General features: G+C 41.8%; 2 protein-coding genes across 2 annotated transcripts in view; one reads left to right on the top strand and one right to left on the bottom strand.

Moving 5' to 3' along the window:
* Positions 1 to 9,582, bottom strand: part of AVEN (apoptosis and caspase activation inhibitor) — a 102,933-nt gene extending 93,351 nt beyond the window's left edge. Inside the window, exon 1 of the mRNA XM_087746610.1 lies at positions 9,270 to 9,582. Within this exon, the coding sequence (XP_087602736.1) occupies positions 9,270 to 9,530 (261 nt within the window). The 5' untranslated portion in view covers positions 9,531 to 9,582. The remainder of the gene's footprint in view (positions 1 to 9,269) is intronic.
* The window catches only part of CHRM5 (cholinergic receptor muscarinic 5), a 53,979-nt gene extending 32,801 nt beyond the window's left edge, over positions 1 to 21,178 (top strand). Inside the window, exon 2 of the mRNA XM_087746609.1 lies at positions 15,157 to 21,178. Coding sequence (XP_087602735.1) covers positions 15,228 to 16,814 — 1,587 coding nt within the window. The 5' untranslated portion in view covers positions 15,157 to 15,227 and the 3' untranslated portion in view covers positions 16,815 to 21,178. The remainder of the gene's footprint in view (positions 1 to 15,156) is intronic.
* The last annotated feature ends 251 nt before the right edge of the window (positions 21,179 to 21,429 follow it).

Genomic DNA, 21,429 nt, shown 5'->3' with positions numbered 1-21,429 from the left:
TCTTGAAGTTTTTACATAAAACTGTTACTGCTCCAACGCTCGCCAAGTATGGTTCTAGAAGCTAACTAACTTCAGTAGCAAAAAATAATTCTCTCCCCTTGATTTTTAAAATGTTTTATGGGTAATTCAAACAGATTAGTCATGTGACTATGGCCTGGCGTGAACTATAGTCCTCAACAATATGTAGCTTGTAGATAAAGAATGGAACCAAAGTCTCCTTCCTGAGAAGCATCATTGTAGTTCCAGAAAACCAACCTGAAATAACAGAAAAAAAAAAGCCTAGATCCTGACAAGTTCTTATGTTCAAACCTATTTACAGCTGAAGAAAAAAACATGACTCCTATCTAGATAGAACATCTGTAAAAAGTCTGTCATTAAACAAGGCTCAAATAATTCTATACAAACAGATGTAAACCTATCAAGTGGTCATGAAAAACTCCACTGTGTTATCGTATCTCCATGTTTATTCTGTGACTATCAGCCTCTTGAAAGGCTCAGGAAGCAGTAATGTTGTTTCGCTTTTAAGTCATCTTTATGAAATTGTTTTAGAACTACACCAAGGCAGTATAGTACCATGGATGTTTTCAAATATCTGTCTTTGCATGCACTCAAAAAAACCCTTTGTTATTTGTATGTCAAATCTGAATGCAACTTAACTGCAGACATTTTAGAGATCACCACTCAAACCTCAGACACCCCTTCCTCGTTCATGTCCAATATTTTTTTGGAGGGGGGTGGGGAGGAAATCCTCTGAAAGATATTTTTCCAAATAGCCTTAAAGAATGTGCTTCCCTAAACCCAACATGCAACATGAGATAAAATAGCGAAGAATCATTGTCCAAGGTCCTCAATGCCCTAATGCCATACTTATAAAAGCAACATGTTAAAACGTCATTTTATTTTGCCATTGGTCTAGAGTATCAGTCTAAAGTAAGAGCTACTGCACAATGATGCTCTGATCCTGCAGTTAACACTACTGTGAAGAAGCTCTAAGAATCATTTAGAACTTGCTGCAAGTATCAGACACATCCAAATTACCAACAAGGTAAAGGAAGACTGGGCTGTACTTGTTGGGGTGCACTATGATCCCAGGATTTTATGTGCACATCACATCTTTACCTGCAACAGTTTGCACTGGTTGCCAGCCCTAGGTGCATACAGAACACTAACTGCAGGAGAACTTCGCACCCATTTTGCAGTGGTGAGCTCTAGACAGTGCTCAACTGTCTAGGCAACTGGCGGACAACTTCAACTGTGGTTTCATCAGGAGGGAAACCACTTTGAGTCCACCAGTATTACACTTGAGTGTATTCCACAAGGCAAATTTGCACAAAGAAACCCATCCTTGACAGTAACTTGAACTAAATACAAAGAGCCATGCCAAAAACACTGAAGGAACTAACGTTTCTCCTTAGCACAATTTTTTAATTTTCCCTCTACAAATAAATTTCCCTCTGAGACGATAATCTTTTAACATCCTTGCTAACAATTAGGGTGAAGTGGAAGGAAAAGAAATAAGGAGCATGGGATCATTGGAGCTTCTGTTGCTTCCATGGGCATGCCACTTACTGTTACAAATTCACAGGAACATGGTAAGTCAATGAAGCCAGCAAAGCAGCATAACCTAAGTAATACAGCCTGCAAGAGAACACAGAAAGGAAAAAAAAAAAAAAAAACAACACCAAAAAACAAACCCTTAGTTTGTCAGGCAATCAGAAAAAGCTCAAGGCCTCACAACATGCCAGTGATAGAGCAGTACCCTAGGAAGAGCTGTGGCCCAGGATCATCACTCTGTTCTCTACAAGACAGAGATCCTGGGTATTCCAGGGTTAAAGAGAGAGTCTGTACAGTCTGTAACTGTATGGATATCCTCTGGGAAAAATGAAGCAGGAATAGAAACAGGACCTTGAGGCAAGGTTCTCACACACTCCAGCAGAATTATGGGTTTTACCAGCAGGATGTATTATTAAGTCTACCTGCAGAAGAGTTAAAGCCTTATTTAAAAAAAAAAATAATGAAAATCCACATGCGCATAAAAATACAGAGGAATTGCACACATGAAAGAGAACAGTGGGAAATGGACCCCCTGTATGCCCTACCATAGAACACCAAATCACACAGGTTTGAAATCCTTTGATTATGAAAACCTGTAACAAATATTCCTCTTTACTTGTTATAAGGCTCTAAATCACCACTGAATCAATAATCAGCAATTTTTTGGTTCTTTAAAATACAGTGAAACCTTCTGATAGCTACAAAAGGCTATGGAGCACCGTTAGACTGGCTGGAAACCCGTAACAGGGCTCCTGAAACTACCCAGTTACTTTTGTGAGGAAAACAGAAGCAGTACTACATGGAATAATTTTTTAATCAAATTTCATCACTTCTACAAATTTTTTTATTCTTCAGCATAAATACCTACTATCTCTCACTTGATGTACCCATACAGGGTTTTGTATGATGTTCTCTGGGACCAACGACTCATCCCAGTAGCACAACAACATTTTTAGCTCAGAATTACTAAGTGTTCCCTTCCTACAAATAACTTTCTTTCAGAGTTGTGTTTGAAACAAACAGCCAGTAGCAAGTCCTAACAATTCATACGTACGTGTCATTTTCACACGTTCCGCTGTACGTTCAGAAAACATCACCCTGAGATGAGAAAAACGTTCCCACCCCATGATGTGCAGACAGACACCCTTACTCTTCGTCATTTAATCCGGGCGCGCTCTGTGCCCGAGGAAGCGCGGCTGTGCCGTGCAGCGGCACCGGGAGCGCCCGGGGCGAACGGGTAGGCTGCCTGCCCCACCTCCTGGTGGCTACCAGCATTGTGCCATCGCCAACCTGGATTTTAAGATGGATGGATAGGTGGGTGGGTGGATGATTAAATCCGTAGTTTTACCCCAAATTCGAAAATGTTTAGTTAAACATGACGGGTGAGTTCTTGGGAGACCTTCTCCAATATTCAAGGTATTACCAGTCTACATTTCCTCTGAATAAAATCCACTCCATTTTATGGGATAATTAAACCTAAATAAGGTAATGAATGAAAGTTGTGTTTCATACAATTAACAAAATATGGAGCTGATAAAGTTATTTGTTTAAGCTAGCAAATTTTTGGGACAGTTTTTGTTTGAAAGTTACCAAATTACTACGCCAGAGACTTGATGGAAAAAAGAGGAACAAAAGCATTTAAGTAGGTGAGGACAGAAACGCACAGCCATCCAAAGTATGAAAAACCCAAGCTCTTTCCAAGAAAGTTACAAAAAAAAAAAAAAAAAAGTCAGACATGAAGCTGTTATGCAGCAATGATGCTGCATGTTCACCTGTGTAATGAGATGCTTTCAGTGCAAGTGGCTCAAGTTAAATCAACAGGGAAATTGGTAAAATATGATGAAGGAATAACAATAAATATCACTAAACCATGCCACGCTAAACAATCAGGGATTATTATGAAACATTGCAGTCCCCAGTGCTGTGAAAAGCAGGTTTCTCTATAGTCTAGAAACTGAAAGAATAAATTAACTTTGACTGGATAAAAAGCATTTATCTTCTTCCATTGCAAAGACAGACTTGAAAAAATAAAAGAAAAAATTAGGGCTGTGACAAGTGGTTACACAGCAGCTCTACTGAGTAGGCTCAGTACCCTTCACCATACTCTTAAAACCTCTGACAATATTTTTCTGTACTGATCTCCATATACTTCCTACACAATGCATTACCCAATCTATCTACCCTTTCAGTCACAATTTTTATTCTCAATGCCCAAATTAAACCTCCTCCTTCTTAATAATGTTTTTCTTTTCGTCCTGCCTAAAATGGATCTGTTTGCAGCAACCTTTCTACTTAATGGAACATTGCTATCCAGGCTTCCCCAAAGTGTCCTCTTTGCCAGACCGGGGAAAAAAAAAAAAAAAAAAAAAAAGAAAAAAGAAGGGCGGGGGAAGGGAAGAGAACCAGGTCCTTCAACCCTTCCTCCTAGGTCATATCTTATAGACTTCACATCTTTCTTCATTCCTTCCCTCTGAACTTTCCCCAGCTGGTCCAAATCTTGCAGAAGTAGAACCAGTTCTTCAGTGTGACTGCATTGCTAATTGATACTTTCTCATCCATTAAGCTGCCAGTTCCCTTCTATAAAATTGCAGCTTAACCAGTCACACACCTCTGCAGATTTTTCCTACACAAATGTACTTGTGTTATATTTGACCTTGAATTACACCTTACTGCAGGCTGTTTCTTCCCATTTGTTGAGACTGTGTTCTGTGCTCCACCCTCCTGCCTACCCTTCCAGTTTAGCACTGTCTGCAAATTTTAACACTGTATATTTTACTCCTTCATCAGAATTATTAATAGAAACACCGAACAGGAGCAGATACAGAACGAAGCCTTGCAGAATCCCATTTAACAAACACCAGTTTGACACTAAACCAACCCTGAAGAAGTTTACAACCCCTTGTTGACACACTTTTCAAGAGGCTTAATCTAAATCAATACACTCAAAATAATCCACACTTCATTCACAATCAGTTAGTGCCTCTTCACACCTCATCACAGTAGATAAACTCCTCAAAAAGGAAGCTCTTCGCACCCCATTAGTAATTAAGTAAAGCTCACAAACTGATGTACATTAATCTAAGTTTTTTCCTGGTTGCTTTTGAGAACATTAACATAAAACGTCGAAAGATTTATTGTGTTCAATATCCAGAAATCTATTCTTCTCCTATCTGCACAAGCTCTGTTACAGTGTTCTAAAGGAAATCAAATGTATCTGTATTTGAAAAATCCAAGCTTTTGTTACCGTGCCTGCGAACAGATTGCTTTTTGCAGTTGCTTAGACTGTAAAGATTCAGCTTGTACTAATCAGGAAAAATTTATCTGATGGTGACAGCATTAGATGTTCTCTTAGATCAGTTGTACATGTGCATAGACCACAATAATGAAGATATAAGAAACACTAAATAAATGTGATGTCATCTTGAAACTAACCGTAAGTAAGAAAGACTGCACTAAAATAGGTCTGTTAACCTCCATTCTTTAACAATAAAATGTTTACTGCAACCAATGCCCAAAGCCAGAAAAGCAACACTGAAACAGACCTGCCAATTCCAAGGGCACTGAAGTAATAGCATGCATCAGTGTATCACTGAAAAGAAGAGTTAAAAGAATACTTTGTAAATTGCAAATGGAATAAACAGAGGACAAAAGAAAGTCCCCTTAAACCACCCACAAAAGGATGTGGTCAAGGACCATCAAAATAAAACCCGGTATCATGATCACAATTTCAGAAAGTTGTTTTTGTTTTAACAGATTATATTTCATAGAGAGAGCAATTTAAAAATTCTGACAGTACATAAAATATGAATTCCGAGCAAGTTAGAGGAGTTAGAATGAAAGTGGGAGATAATATTGGGCCAGTGTCAATCGGACCTTTTACTTTAAGCATTATAAGTCCGCATTATTTTACTAAAAATGAAGAATTGCAAATGTGTTCTATTTATTTAACATAGAACAGATGAGTTAAAGCAGATAGAAAGAACGGAAAATTATTCAAGATGACAGACCTACAAAGTAATCTGCCATTTGGTAAACCAGCTGGTCATAATTAGACTCAGATTCATTTTTGAAGGGAAAACACAAAATCTTCAGTAATCAAGCCAGTTAAATCAACATGCACACTAGTTACAAAAAGACCTAACAAGTGTAAGATCCTTTTTCCTCTTCACAAGGAATAAAAACACTTTTCCTCACAGTTTCTAAACCAATTCCATGTCAGAGAGGCAGCATCTTGTTTCAAGAGCAGAGCTGGGGAGCTCCTCAGAGAACTATCTCCTCAACAGCTGACAGAAATCATGAAAGCTTTCGTCTTTACGACTCTGACCCACAGCTGGATCTGCCATGCAGGGTATGAGTAAGTCAGTTATAAACAAATAGCTCCCTGATCTCCTCCTACATTAGCACCCAGCACAGGAGGAGAGAACTGACTCAGCAAGTATTGGGTTTTGACAGGCTTTGCAAGTAGCACAGCTGATCACCCATTACTAAAACCAAAGAATTGCAGTACGCTTACAGTAGTGTAAAACATGTAAAGTGGTGTCCAGCCTTCACTGGGCCACAAAAAGACCCTGAGAACCGAATGGGCCACCACTACACTTCCAACTGACCCTCTTGTACAGGTCAGACATAATGCCCTCCTGGAGCTTCAAACACAAACTTAGGAAACATTAAATTAAAACATCCAAACCACAAAAACTGAAGATGAATAGTGATTTTAAATGAATGCAATTGACTAAAAAATATTGCTGCCAAAATATTATGCAATTTAATGCCAATTTCTACTTCACTGTAAAAATTCTTAAGTATTTCCAAGAGTTTCTAATGAGGTTTGGTCTTATTAACACTCTTATTACACTTCACTGAACCCATTCACCTAGAATTTTACTTGCATTTTACTGCTCTGTCCATAGCAGGCTCCACAAATCCAAATCCACTTATTTTAATACAATTTGATGTAGATTTTGTCGTAAAGCTTTTCATAATTGAAGACACAATAAAGAAGAAACTTCTCAGGCAACAACTAAAGCTCCAGCAATAAACAATTACTTAAATATCAAGCTTAGCAGCAACAGTTTTATAAAAAAATGGGGTATAAACAAATACAATTATAAATTTAGCATAGCTGTAAAACTATAGAACTTAGACTTAAAATTATTTTCAGGAACTAATACCAGATCATCTAAATCCTGATTGTACAATGCTACAATGATCCCAATCTAGTAGGAAAATTCCTCCAAAATGCCAAGTTGACACCAGCAGTGTGGAAATGCAGAGTGTAATCCTCCACAATTTTTACCCTAGAAAGCAAAAGGGCTAGAATTGCCCTTGGCAATCCTATATATTACAAAATTACAGTGTTCCTAGCCTCCCTTGTCCAGGGGATTTCAAGGTCCATTTGAAAAAAAACAAAGGAGATTTTCAGAGAAGTCTCCAGCTTCTCAGCACACAGTAAGGGAAGTGATGTGGTAAGACCACTCACATCCCCCATAATACTACCCGGCTCTCCAGGTTTGCAATTTGCGCGTCACCACTTAAGAAGATCTGACCCCTGTTGCTGAAAAGGCAGCAGGGTCTCCCCTCACACAAACCACTTACTCTGGGCCAAGCACGCTCTCACTGAGCTGGTGCGCTTGTGTAAAACAAGACACTTTGCTGAACAGACGGAACAGTAAGGAACTGGGAATAAAAGGGGGTAATTTCCTGCCAGGTAAGAGCTGAATCTGTTCGGAAAATATGGTCTAGTACACATCAAAGACAGTACAAGGGAGCTTGTCTAACCACACAGACTGAAGAAAGAAGAGGAAGAAGGAGGTCCTCCCTGTTTCAGAAGTGGTAAATTACGAGATTGGCTCAAAGGTAACACTAGACATCAGCAGCTGCAGCCGGCACAGCTGTTGATGCTATGGCTGAATTGCTGGAAGCCAGTTCTCTCCCTGCTGCTAAAAACAAGATTTGTGGCAGGTGTGCTAAGAGACCATACCACGCTTAGTATCAAAAGCCTCCAGTGCAGGAAGAGCGTTACGCTTAAACACTCTTTAGTAGAGTTCTGGGAAAATCTTAGCTACTGCTTCACTTTTAAAGATGCGACCCATATTAGCCTTGGCCACAAACAAATGAAGTCACTGTCCTAGACTAAGATGAAGAGCATATCAAAGTCAATAACACAGTGATCAGGAAAAACATATTGTAAGCTGTCACAGAAGCAGATTTTTTTCACCTGCCTCGTGAAATACTTCGAACAACAATCCAGACAAAAACGCACACATATAACATGATTCCCTTTCTAAGTGCACCTTTTAAATTACGAAATGGGTCCTGCTGGGCCAACCGTACCAGAGAGAACACAGACATAAATGTATTTCAACTTAGTAAGAAATGGTTGAATGACTTGGGGAAAAAATCAGTCCAGGATAGAAGTTTCCTCAGCTAATACAGGTGCTGAATTTCTCCCCTGTGCCTCTGTGGCTTATGAGGGAGCACTATTGTTTCACATCCAGAATTCAAACCTGTCTGCACACATCAGTATGAACTCAGCAATTTAGATCGCTTACAAGTGAAATTACCGACCAGCGCTCTAGGTAACAGTACCAATCCAGCTGCATCTTTTATCTCCCAAAACACGAGTGCTAAAATGTATCTAAATACGACAAGAGGGATGAATATTTTACAGTTTTTAAATCCACCAGCAACCATGGGAGTTCTACTATAGATAAAACACTGGCTGGATCCAATTGAAGCCATGGCATCATAAAAGTCAAAATTAATCTAATCAGCATGATGCTGAAAATGGGGTAGCAGCTGGTCCATCTACATTAGGACTCCCAGTGCTGCCAACACCAATCAGTATTAGACCGTCATTGTAATCTTTTTGCCAATCCAGGGACAACCATGATTTCTATGTTGCAACAACGCTAACGGAAGCAAGACAATCTGAATGTAGTACTGTCAAAGCATTTATAAACGGAAACTGGTTTTAAAGGCACAGTGTTGATCTCATACCACGATGGGTTGTAGAAAGCATTTTAACATCTCCACAGGGAACCGAAGGTGTAGTTGTGGTACACTGAGGCATGTCTGTGCTACTTTTCATCTGCCAGAACACTTTGTAATTGGTCAAAGCACAACCATCAACTTGCGTTAATGACAAATACACGTTCCATCCACAAATGCCAATTCTGTAAGATGAGCTGTTACCATGTCTTCATTGCTAGTACCACAGGCTGGACAAGACACGTGCTCGTTTCAAAATCTAATCAACTGTGCCAAAATATTCAGCAATTCTTCATCTCTATTTGCAAACAGAGATGTATTTTTTTCAGACGCATTTTTCAAACGAGACTTGTATAAACGTATTTCGGCCAGAAAATCCCTATCCATGTTTCCACTAGAGCACGCAGGTGCCGGCTGCTGCTGTTTCAGGGGAGGAAGAGGGGGCAGAGGGCGGGCGCAGGTGCCGCGCTGACCCGGGAGGCAACGCCGCCGGCGCCCCCGCGCCTGCAGGCCGCGGCCCCCCACCCCCTCGGGCTCCCGGGAGAGGCCGCGGGGTGCAGCGGCCAGCCTGGCTCCACCTCGGGAAGGGGCGGAGCAGGGGAGGAGAGGGAAGGGTGGTGCCCCCGCCCCGACGGCCGCCCCGGGGCCCGGCCGCGCTCGGCCCCGCCGCGCTCAGCTCCGCCTCCCCCCCGCTCCGCCGGAGGGCGGGCTCTGCTCCTGCTTACCCGCCGCTGGTGGAGGGCGGCGGGCGGCGGCGCTGCCCCGCGACCTCGAGGCTCTCGCCTGCCCCGGCCCCCGCCTCCGCCTCCTCGGTGCCCGTGAGCGCCGCCTCTTCCCCGGCCCCCGCCTCCTCCGCGGCCGTGGCCGTCCCTGCCGCTTCCGCCGGTCGCCGCTTCGGCCGCCTTCTCCGCGCCGCCGGGCGGCCGCCGCCGGCCGTGGCGGCCACCTTCCCTGCGGGGCAGGCTGCCGCCCCGCTCAGGCTGCATGGCCGGGCTGCGCGCTTCCCCCGCGCCGCCTGTGGCCGGGCCGGCCTGTGCCGCGCCGGTCCCCGCCTACTCCCGGAAAGAGGCCGCCCGCCGAGGGCGACAGGGAAATGGCGGCGGCCGCGCCCTCAGCAGCCCCCCCTGCCTGCGGCGCCGGCGGCTCGCGCCGGGCCGCGCAGCGCAGCCCCCGCGGCCGGGCCGGGAGCGCAGCTGCGGGCGGCGGGGAGCCGCGGCCTGCCCCGCTCCTCCTGGGGAGAGCCCGGGCCGGCGCCCCGGCAGCCCTTGCCCGTGTACCCTCTGCAAATCTCAACGAGCAAGGAGTGAAAAACAAATAGCTTTCCACGTGTATTTCAAACAAACAAATGCATTTAATGTTTAGAAAAGCGTGCTCTTAGCTAAAGCCATATGAACCATAGAGTCATAGAATCGTTTAGGTTGGAAAAGACCTTTAAGATCACCGAGTTCAACCATAAACCTAGCACGGCCAAGTCCACCACTAAACCATGTCCTCGAGCACCACATCTACCTGTCTTTTCAATACCTCCAGGGATGGGGACTCAACCACTGCCCTGGGCAGCCTGTTCCAGTGCCTGACTACCCTTTCAGTGAAGAAGTTTTCCTAATATCCAACCTAAACCTCCCCTGGCGCAGCTTGAGGCCGTTTCTTCTCGTCCTGTCGCTTGTTACTAGGGAGAAGTAGACTGACCCCAACCTCACTACAACCTCCTTTCAGGTAGTTGTAGAGAGCAATAAGGTCTCCCCTCAGCCTCCTTTCCTCCAGGCTAAACAACCCCAGCTCCCTCAGCCGCTCCTCATAAGACTTGTGCTCTAGACCCTTCACCAGCTTCGTTGCCCTTCTTTGGACACGCTCCAGCACCTCGATGTCCTTCTCGTAGTGAGGGGCCCAACACTGAACACAGTATTTGAGCTGCAGCCTCACCAGTGCCGAGTACAGGGCCACTATCACCTCCCTGGTCCTGCTGGCCACACTATTTCTGCTACAAGCCAGGATGCCATTGGCCCTCTTGGCCACCTGGGCACACTGCTGGCTCATGTTCAGGCAGCTGTCAACCAACACCCCCAGGTCCTTTTCCTCCGGACAGCTCTCCAGCCACTCCTCCCTAAGCCTGTAGCGTTGCATGGGGTTGTGACCCACGTGCAGGACCTCAAGTTAGCTTTCTGTAGCAAATGAGGGAAAAAGCCACCGAGCCCTGGCTGACTGGGTGTTGCACAGAAGCCTGCGCTACGTGAAGCGCATGAGGTGACTCTGCAGCCTCTTGAGGAGCATCTTGCTCTGAGGACACAGAGCAGGGACACAGGAACAGCTTTGTGCCATAGATCTAGCTGGTTTGTCCTGCTCTGCTTGAACTAGGCAGGCACCCTTTCCTGAGGAAAGCTCACCGGTTATCTAACAGCAGGCTTGCCCGATCACACTTGAGCACACAGGCTGTCATTTGACAACACAGATTAAAACATCAATCTGGTTTTGAAGGGTTTTTAAACCCAGTAGTCCTTACAGCAAAATGTGACCAAAACTCCCATACCGTGAAATCATGGGCTGTAGTGTCTTTGCACTACTGCCTGTGGTAAGGGCTGCCTAGTTCTGGGGCATAGCGTGCAGCAAATCAGTAAATTAGCTTAGCATGACTCCAGTGCAACACAAGCAAATAAATCAAGTAACAGGGAGCAGCATTGGCCAGCTCGTTGCAAAGACATCTAAACAATTCCTTGTGCCGCCAGCACAGGTCTGGCAGACCCAGTGCTGAGCTAGAGCTAATAAAACCTGGCAAACCCAAGCTGTGCCTGCATCTGTGGTGCAATTAATCTGTGACACGAACAATCTGCCTGCAGATAACTGTAAGCTGACTATATGTACAAATTTAACAACTCACATTAATTAATACTTACAGCTAGATTGGAAAAAATATCACTAATATTTGGCAACAAATAGCAAATATCATTACAACTCACAAGTGTGAAGTTCATGCATCAATAATTATGAGACAGATAGCAAAGTCATGATACTGTACATGTGCATTTTGATTTTGTAATTTAATTTTGATCTCCCTATTATTATCATCTCTTATGATAGACAATTAACATAAATTATGTTACCATAGCACACAGAAGTCCCACTCACAGGCACTATTGCCTTGAGTGATACACAAATAGAGAACAAAAGGTACACCACAACGTGTTAACACAGACCTATGACACAAAAGATGATAGAGTATGAAGAGATGACAAGAATGGTCAACATGCCAAGGAGACATCTTTGCGTACTAGCAGCTTAGCTACTGTCAATTTTTATAGGCATCACCGTAAAACAGTCCATTAGGGATGGAAGGCTTTGCATGATTATAATGAGAGTGCTTTTTATTTATAAATTAATTATAGTTTCTATACCGTATTACCAGTGTTCCTCCTGCCCATTTCAGTTCAAACCGAGAACAACTGTGTCAGGACAACAATTTCTGCTTCTCCTGTTGCGCTGAAGTCTGCAATCCACACGGGATAGCTTCAGCAGTCTTTCCTCCTAAATCCTAATGTTAGGGAGGGTAAGTGACCTAAGAGGGGGACACACTTGCTAATTTTGGCAAAAGGCAAAGCGTTACAGGCCACAGCATCTAGGCAATTTCTCCCCTCTTCTGAGAAAAGTGTCATCTCCTGGCAAAAAAAGGCAGAAAGTTCAAACAATCTCCTATAATCATCCTAAGTGGCTGCTCAACCCCAGCTGTTAGGCAAATGTAGAAGTTAGTAGAGGTTTATCCATGTGCCTGACATTCATAGCTGGTGCCCTTTTAAGATCATCTCTAGCTTTTGCTGAAATCTTGCAACTTGCAAAAAAGTCATGAGCCCTGGCAATGTTTCAGGTACATTAGCTGTGAAGGCCCAGAGCGCAGCCCCCTTCTAGGAGTGCCGTTGCCTGTGTTGGAGTTTAGCTGTCTGAGTCCAAGGTCAGCTGCTCTGCTGATAAGACCTGTTTTGAAGAAACCTAGAAGCAAGGGCATCCCTCTCCTATCCCTTGGGAATGCTTTTAAGCTGAGGCTGTACTGCTGGCCCTCGCCTGTGCTACATCACAGCTGGGCAGCAGCTACATCTAGACCTGGTCTCCTACCTCCTCGATCCTGACTCTGATCCTGACTCGGACCTGCTGGCTGGGCTTCCTGGCTTGGTCTCGGACCTGCCTCATCACTACGGCCTTGCTGTGTGATCACCGGACTATGTCTGACCCTGATCACTGTCTCTGGCCCTGATCATGAACCAAAGATGCTGCTCCACATCCTGCTCCTTCTTGGTGAGGTCTCTGCTCCCACCTGCCTTGATATTGTGCTCCACCCGTGGGTCACCTTCCCTTGCAGAGCAGCCAGCCCCCTCTGCCCCTGACATTGCTGCACTAAGCCCATTACCACAGTGCCACACTTAAAAATTTAATCACATGGAGCTGTTGACGTGCAGAACAACTGTGCTGTCTGTCCACAGAAACAGAAGCATAACTGATGTGAGGTAGCAGAGACACACAGATTCATCTCTCACAGCTCAGCTACCTATCACAGCCATGCAGCTGCTCCACACACCTTTGTTTCATGTTAAATGAATTCCTGCACTTCAAGGTTGTGTAAAGATTTGTAAAGGCAGCGCACCCAGCCATCAGGATAGCTCTGATTTGGGGGAAGTCTGCAGAATGCAGAACCAGGATGAAATTTCTTTCCTTGCATGGGGCTCGTTAGGACTGCTGTGGCACTTCAGCTATTCTTGGCTAGACTGGCTCTGGAGGCTGTAGAAACCCAAGCGTACAGATGGTCAACGTGCATATATTGTAATTATTACTGGGCTGCAAGGCCGATACACGAACTAGAATCCTGTTGAGTTTCGGTTCAATATACGTTGTGTATAAACAGAATACAGATGCACAAGCACCTAAATATAAGACAGGAGATGACAGACACACACAGATGGAGGAGAACCATTTTTAGTACGACAGACTGTGGTCTCGGTACACCAGGAAACTTACCATTATCAAATTTCATCACAACAAGAGGTGATCATTAGGGAGGGTTTGAAGAAGAAAGATGATACACTTGTGTGGATATTTAGGAGAACTGGGACAAAAATGAAGGAAACAATGACAGCAAATAAGAGGACAATGAAAGAAAATAAGACGCTTTTCTGAAAACTCAACAAGTGGCTATAAAATATTGATGTATTCAGCTGACAAGAGAAAGGACCCAACTACTTGGTACAAAAGATAGATGATGACAAGTGGGAAAGGGATAGGCTGTGAAAGCTTTCAGTTAATAAAAGATACTTGCCAAGACCAATGAAAATAATGTTCTGAGAGTTAGGATGAAAGATGAAAACACAGAGAAGTGGTGTGGATGGACAGGGAGAACCATATAATAGAGATCTGACACAGAGAGAATCCTAAAGACTTAAGAGTTGGACTTTAATAGGTGATCTATGTGATAATTTTAGCTGAACCTGTGTCTGCTTTGAAAAAAGAGATCGTCTTACCGATTTTATACTGTCTAGATGCCCAATCAACAAACTGTTAATAATGTATCTTTCATTTGTGATTTAAAAAGCTAACTACTATTTGACTATTCCAAAATTACACAGTCTAGCAAGATTAAGCATCGAACAAGTGATTAGCCTCATCTGATGTGATGGAATGACTCAAAAATCACCAGGTATCTGTGAAAGAATCAAATTGCCTAATTCAGTCATGCATTTACTGGGACAAGAAAACAGCAGTGAAGAATGTGGGAAGGGATGGACATCAGAGGCATGTGTGCATTAATAGAGTGGCAGTGGTGCCATTTCCACCTTTTTCTGCTTATGCAAGTATTAAATTGGTTTTGTTGCATTGTTTGTCACTGTGGTCATCCATTGCTGCTTCCTCTTCAGTTTACTCCTTTCTATCCTCAGCCCTACCATTTACTCACCCAAACTACACAAACTGCACTTCCACGCCTCAACCAACCAGTCTGCTCTGTCCCGAGATCTCCCAATAGAAAAAAGTCTTTCCTGCCTAACTTATTTTTCCAAAAACATCTTCTTGGCTTTGCCTGCTTCCTTAACTCAAAGATTCCCCCTCAATTGCCCCGAGCACTTCTAACATCTAATTGTTTCCCGCTGCCACCATGCCAGCGTGGTTCCTAACTCCCCATGCATCCTCAGTTTCCTCTTACTCTCTTTCTGTTGCTGGTGACTTCTCCAAATTTTCCAAAGATAATTTCTGAAATCTTGATGTAATACTGTAGGAAACAACACAGTGACTCACTGTCTTATTGCACTGCAAAACTTTAAACGTCTGTCTTTAAAAATATGTAGAGCGTATCCTAAGGTATTCAAAATATAAGAGCTGCTGTGATTGACTGTCTTAAGAAACAATAGTTGTTTTGTTTGCATTTAGAAATGTCATAAGATGCCAGAGTACATTGTCCTAGAATGTACATTTGTGTGTTTTAGTTATGTTCACAATGGTAGAAACAATAATCAAAATGCAAACAGGGAGCACAAATAATTTGATAGATTGTTTTACAAGTATTTTATAGTAACTCTAATGCAAGTCTGTGCTATTTAATGAGCTGCTTTCTTTTTCTGTTTTTTCCTTTGATCTTTACAGCTGTCTCCAAAAGTACAGAAAACAATATGCAACAGTGCTGAGATCCTGATGACAATACACCAAGAACAAGAATGGAAGTAAATTTATTCAGCAATTCTACTGTTGTAAACAGTTCATCCATCAACCATAAGCAGTTAGAAGGGCATAGCCTCTGGGAAGTCATTACTATTGCCACTGTAACTGCAATTGTAAGCTTAATAACCATAGTGGGAAATATTCTTGTAATGATATCCTTCAAGGTTAACAGTCAGCTCAAAACTGTCAACAATTATTACTTGCTCAGCCTTGCTTGTGCAGATCTCATCATTGGAATATTTTCTATGAACCTTTATACATCCTATATACTCATAGGCCATTGGTCTCTTGGAAGCCTTGCCTGTGACCTGTGGCTAGCACTGGACTATGTAGCTAGCAATGCCTCAGTAATGAACCTCCTAGTCATCAGTTTTGACAGATATTTTTCCATCACAAGGCCTTTAACTTACAGGGCCAAACGCACACCCAAAAGAGCTGGTATCATGATTGGTCTGGCTTGGCTAATTTCCTTTGTGTTGTGGGCGCCCGTAATCTTGTGCTGGCAGTATTTTGTGGGTGAACGAACAGTACCACCTGAAGAGTGCCAGATACAGTTTTTATATGAGCCCATTATCACCTTTGGTACTGCAATTGCTGCTTTTTACATTCCAGTGTCTGTGATGACTATCCTGTATTGCCGCATCTATAAAGAGACGGAGAAACGTACCAAGGACCTTGCTGAACTGCAGGGTTCGGAGTCTGTGGCAGAGTTTGAGATGATAAAGCCTCAGAAAGCTCTCCTGAAGTCTTGCTTCAGTTGCAAGCAACAAAACTTAGTCAAAAGAGAGAGGTGTCAGGCTTCCTGGTCTTCATCTAGTCGAAGTACATCAGCTACGGTGAAAGCCTCTCAGGCAGCAAGTACTTGTAATGACTGGGCTAAGGCTGACCAGTTAACCACCTGCAGCAGCTACGCATCTTCAGAAGAGGAAGATAAACCTGCCGCTGTTTCAGTTTTCCAAGTAACTTACAAAAGTCCATCTAAAGGTAAGGCAGAAGAGTTTAATGAGAGTACGGATGTTGTTGTCAAAGACCAAGCTGAAGAAAATGATTTTGAGAACCAGAAATACTTTTTGTCACCTGCCAAAGGCCACGTACAAAAAAGTAAAAAATGTGTGGCCTATAAATTCAGGTTGGTGGTTAAAGCTGATGGCACCCAGGAAGCCAACAATGGTTGCCGTAAAGTAAAAATAACTCCTTGTTCTGCTGCTCTGTCAAAGGATCCTTCCATCAAAAGCATGGATCCAAATATAAATAACCAAATCACCAAAAGGAAACGGATGGTTCTTATAAAGGAACGCAAAGCAGCACAGACTTTAAGTGCTATTCTTTTGGCTTTTATCATCACATGGACTCCCTACAATATCATGGTTCTGATCTCCACATTCTGCTCTGACTGCATTCCCCTGACACTGTGGCACCTTGGATATTGGCTATGCTATGTGAACAGCACTGTTAACCCCATTTGTTATGCCCTCTGTAACAAAACTTTCAGGAAAACTTTTAAGATGCTGCTTTTCTGCCAGTGGAAAAAGAAAAAAGTGGAAGAGAAACTATACTGGCAGGGCAATACCAGACTGCCATAATTGCTCTTATATAAGGGATAAGGGGGAAAATAGATATTGATGTAACCTAGTAAATTGACTGTAATTCTGTCTTTTCAAAACTGTTGCTTTATAATGTCTAGGGGGTTAAAAAAATTCTGCAGAAAAGTAAAATTTTGCATTAAAGTAGTGTGCTTGGGATAAAGAAGTCAGTGGCTGCTGTGAGCAACACAGGGTGTTTTTGATTATGCAGTAGATCTGCATTAAAGTTGTTATGTTTGGGTCTTCTGTCCTTTCTTTCAGCCTGAGAATATGTAGAGTAAATTATAAACTACTAGAAATTAGAGTGGGATGGTCGTCCAGTCATCAGGTCAGGTCATCCCGTCTAATCTCCCTGTAGTGCAGAAGTGTTTCTTCCTATAGTTCCTTTCTAGTGTATTGTCTATTTAGTTTTCAATGTACCAAGCAATGGAGCTGGTACTATTTCTGTTTTGAGACTTTTCCACCTACTGTTGGAATGAAACAAGGACTATTTTAAGGGGGAAATGCTGTCATCCCCAATACTAAATGGTTAGGGAGATTCATAATACTCCAAATGAACACACATGTTATAGGAGAATGTAATACTGAGAAAATTTCCGCTTTAAGGATGACTTTTGTGGAGACATAGGAAGGGCTCATAGTGGAGGAAACAGTTAATGTATTTTGTGTATGAAGAAGCCAGTCCCAATCCCAGTTCCATCATGCAAGTCACTGTCTTGGTGATAGTTAGCAGATGCCTCCAAATTTCTCCATTTCCCAGTGCCTCTGAAGGAAATTTTAAAATTTTATGTGATAGTGACAATGGTAGAAATCAGAACTGACTGTAAAGCATAATGGACATAGTCTATCTACTTTACAACACAAGGAAGGTCTTTCTTGCAATCTCCTTTGTTGTTCTTCTCCTTGCCCCAAAAGTTTCCATTGCTGATGGAATGATGCAAAGCAAGAGAAAGATATGTATTGATGCCCTGTGCATTTACATATATATTATGAAATTATTATAAACAGTGACAGAATTGGCATCTCTGAAAAAAGAAAGACTTTTTAAGTAATTTTTGAATATTTCTATAAAGCTATTAAGGACACTTTGCACTTTCTTAGCACTTTTTTATCTTTAAATAGCTTTACAAATACTAGTCAGCGTCAGGTGTTTGGAAACATAAGTTATCTCCAGTCACTATCTTTTGGTCCAGCAGAACCATATCTGCTCCTGTAGTGGGGGCTGAAGTCAACCCCTCTGATGGCTCTGTCTTCTGGAACTGGGTTGTACTGGCGTAGTTACAGTGAGCTGAGACTCTGGCCACTAGCTGAGGTTTGCCAGGGCTTTGGGTTTGTGGGGAGGACACTTCTATGGCAGGGATGAACTGCATGTACCTGTCTGATGTCTGTGTTAGATTGGCAGGAGTCCTGCAGCATTGACCGAGTGCATAAGCGAGGGTCTGCCTTCAGTAGAAGGCCATTGGAATGGAGCTGGTGACCTGGCTCCTTGTGGTGGGAACAAACATGTAGCCTCAGAAGAGGCCACAAGAAAACAAACTTAATGGTGACAGGAGTCATACGGAATGAAGTCCTACAGTAAATGTTTATCAATAAATGAGAAAGAACTCCATGTACACAAAGTTCAGATCCAGTTCTAGCCTTTCTATCAAAATTCGGGGTGAGATGCTCTGGAATGTTAGTTTGGGCCAATCTTCATATTCTATCTACTATAGGCTTTAGTGGGGCATTGCAGTGGTGACATGATGCAGTTGCACATTTCAGGGATTGTATTAGTCATCTGGAATGTACATTGCTTTCAGTGAAATTGTTCATATAATTTATTAAATCATCATACCATCCAAATGTTTCCCTACAGATAAATAATTCCTCCACGTCAAGAACCACAGTACAAGTAATTAATATTTTTTATCCCCAATCTCCAGAGGGGAAAATTGTGTCAGTGAAAGATTAGCAGTGTAGTAATGTAAAAATATGTTCTCTAAATTCACATGATTGATTTTGTAACACACCATACAGTGCCTATTATTTTTTGTGCATTAGCATATGATTGCTTATTAAAGGAAAGTATGGGTCTTTATAAAGGCCCTTCCATCAACTTTCCTCTGTCACTATCCAGAGCTTTTCCTGTGTACAGTAGTTATGTACAAGTTGGTTATTATAGTGGGTTTATTTTATTTTACATTGGATCAGACATTCAGTAAACTGTGTTTGATTTTTAGCAAATGAATGTGTCCCTCTGCAGGACAAGCTGTAGTTAAAAGGCAAAATTTATGAGGTAGTAACAGTTCCTGCTAGCTGCACTGTTGTTGCTAAAGTAAAACATTGGCTTCTACTGAAATTAAATGGGATATTTTTTGTTGGTTTTGGCTTCTGTCGAACAAGAGTGTTCTGTAAATGTTTATGGACTCTGTGCTCAGTAAATGTATTAGAATACACGGTGATGGATGCAACAATGTTGGTTAAATGTAATTGTGAAATACGTGCTCAAACTATGCTGCTAGCACTTCACCATGTGAGACGTTACATGGCCAAACATGGGTACATTGTAAATACCTAGAATTATATAAAGAGGTGTGTGTTGCTTTATTGTTACATAGGATGTTTATTCTTAAAAAAAATCAAAACCACAAAAAGAAAAACGTGATCCTCATCAGCACATCAGTATATTTTGTTTTCAAATTATATTTCATACCTTTAAGAAGTGTTGTGGGGCTTTTACAGTGTAGAACAATCTTATTATCTGTATTTCTGTCCTTTTAATGAACCTTTTACTGATCCTATAATTGATTATGGTCATGGTCATGGACTGGTGAAAAGATCTTTTTTTGTAAAATTACATTTTATTTATACATAATTACATACACATACATATATATAGATATGTATGTACATATTATCAATATAGATGCATAAATATACATCCCTAACTAAGCTTGACACCCAGCACACTTTAATATTTTTTAATATTGAATTTTCCCACAAACTGGGGGTATCGTTTTTGTCTCTCCCTTTTCATACATACCAGCCTCCCTATATATTCCAGATCCCCATAAATCATGAAGTAACATTCATTTTCTGTAAAGATAATTTATGTTTGTAGATAAATACTTGGAAGAGTTCTCAGAATTTTTAAATGGGTATAGAAAACCTAGTTACAGTTGTGCACTTTCTGTGACTACTTAGCACAGAGTGAAGAGCCTTTCTTGATAGAAAAATCCTGTTGAATTGAGGAAGGATGAAATCAAAAGGGTTATAGAGAAAATACTGTAAGAACCTGTAAAATATGATAGAGCATATTTTGCCATTAATTATATAATTCAATTGCTAATCATGCTTATCCTGCTCAACTATGCATGTCAATTAGTAACTGCTATTAACTGTTGAAAGTTATTTTTATATCAATGTGGAAGATGCTGCTTTGTCATAGAACACAGTTGTTGTGAAACTGGATACCCAGTCTGAAACTGAAGTGAATATCTGCGGACTTTTTTCCAGATTCTGGATTTTGAATAGAATTTTGTAAGATGCTTCTTTTCCTGTGGTAGGAAACACAGTTTCCAAATCGCCCCTTCATAGTTTGGGATTTCCAAAATCTTCATACTGAAAGAGAATTTTTGGAAGCTTCTTTTTTAAAGTTACTCTGTAATTTTTAGGGGATGTGCGCTTCTGCCTTCTCTGGATTCTTTGCTCTAGGAAAACAGACAAAAAAATGGTGTAACTTTCCTCTGAAATTAGTTTTCTTTGCTTTCTATAGAGATAGAAATAATATGAAGGAATCACTTGGGCATAATGAGAAACAAATACCTGTTTCCTCAGTTGTACATAACAATCAAGCTGGAGTTACCGTTTCCTGTGACCTGTACATCTGGGTGCCCCTCTGTTGGAAAGGACGCTGTCCAAAAACTCCATACTGCTTACTCCTTTTTGAAGTTACAGAAGGTTTTTTTTTTAAAAAAAAAACAACACCCCACATTCACACTTTTATGAGCTACAGAACATTACAGGTCAGAACTTCCCTCTGAAAGGCTCCCCCACAGTGTTTGCCTTGGGGACTCCAAGGGCTCCGTCAGGTCCTGAAATGCTCCCGCAGCCGCTGGGTAGTCAGTGGCTTCTCGATTTTGAAATGCCCTTCCAAACCTGAACTTCAAAAACAGATACTATGTCTTTTCACTTAAATACTTGACTTTCCTTCTACCAAATCAGAAAGAGGCCATTTATTTCTTATGTGGTCATCCCAAATCTTCATTGCTGCCTTTTGTACCCACTAAGAAGTTTTCTTCCACATACAGTTGACAGCTGGGTGTCATAGGACCTTAAACTTTGATCATTCAAATAAACTTCTTGTTTATGATTTTATTAATAGTTACTCCATAGCTATATCTAGTTTAAAAAAAAAAAAAAAAAAAGAAAAATTGATAGCAGTGTGTTGTAAAACTAGAGATAATCTATGACTATTAGGGGTTTCAGAAAGAGATGGTGTTGCAATTGCTTTTTCCATCTTGGTAAATATATTTCTTCAGGTTTAATAGGCACTGCTGGGCTGTGTAGCAGATTAGGAACTTCAGTTTTCATTACACTCAGTAAAACCGCTGCCTTTTATTCAATACTTATGTCA

This window comes from Nipponia nippon, unplaced genomic scaffold, assembly GCF_047370975.1.
Source record: "Nipponia nippon isolate SJK-2023a ecotype South Korea unplaced genomic scaffold, ASM4737097v1 scaffold_10, whole genome shotgun sequence".
Taxonomy (NCBI): Eukaryota; Metazoa; Chordata; class Aves; order Pelecaniformes; family Threskiornithidae; genus Nipponia; species Nipponia nippon.
The sequence above is the reverse complement of the archived record's forward strand: the minus strand, read 5'-3'. Positions and strand labels throughout refer to the sequence as shown.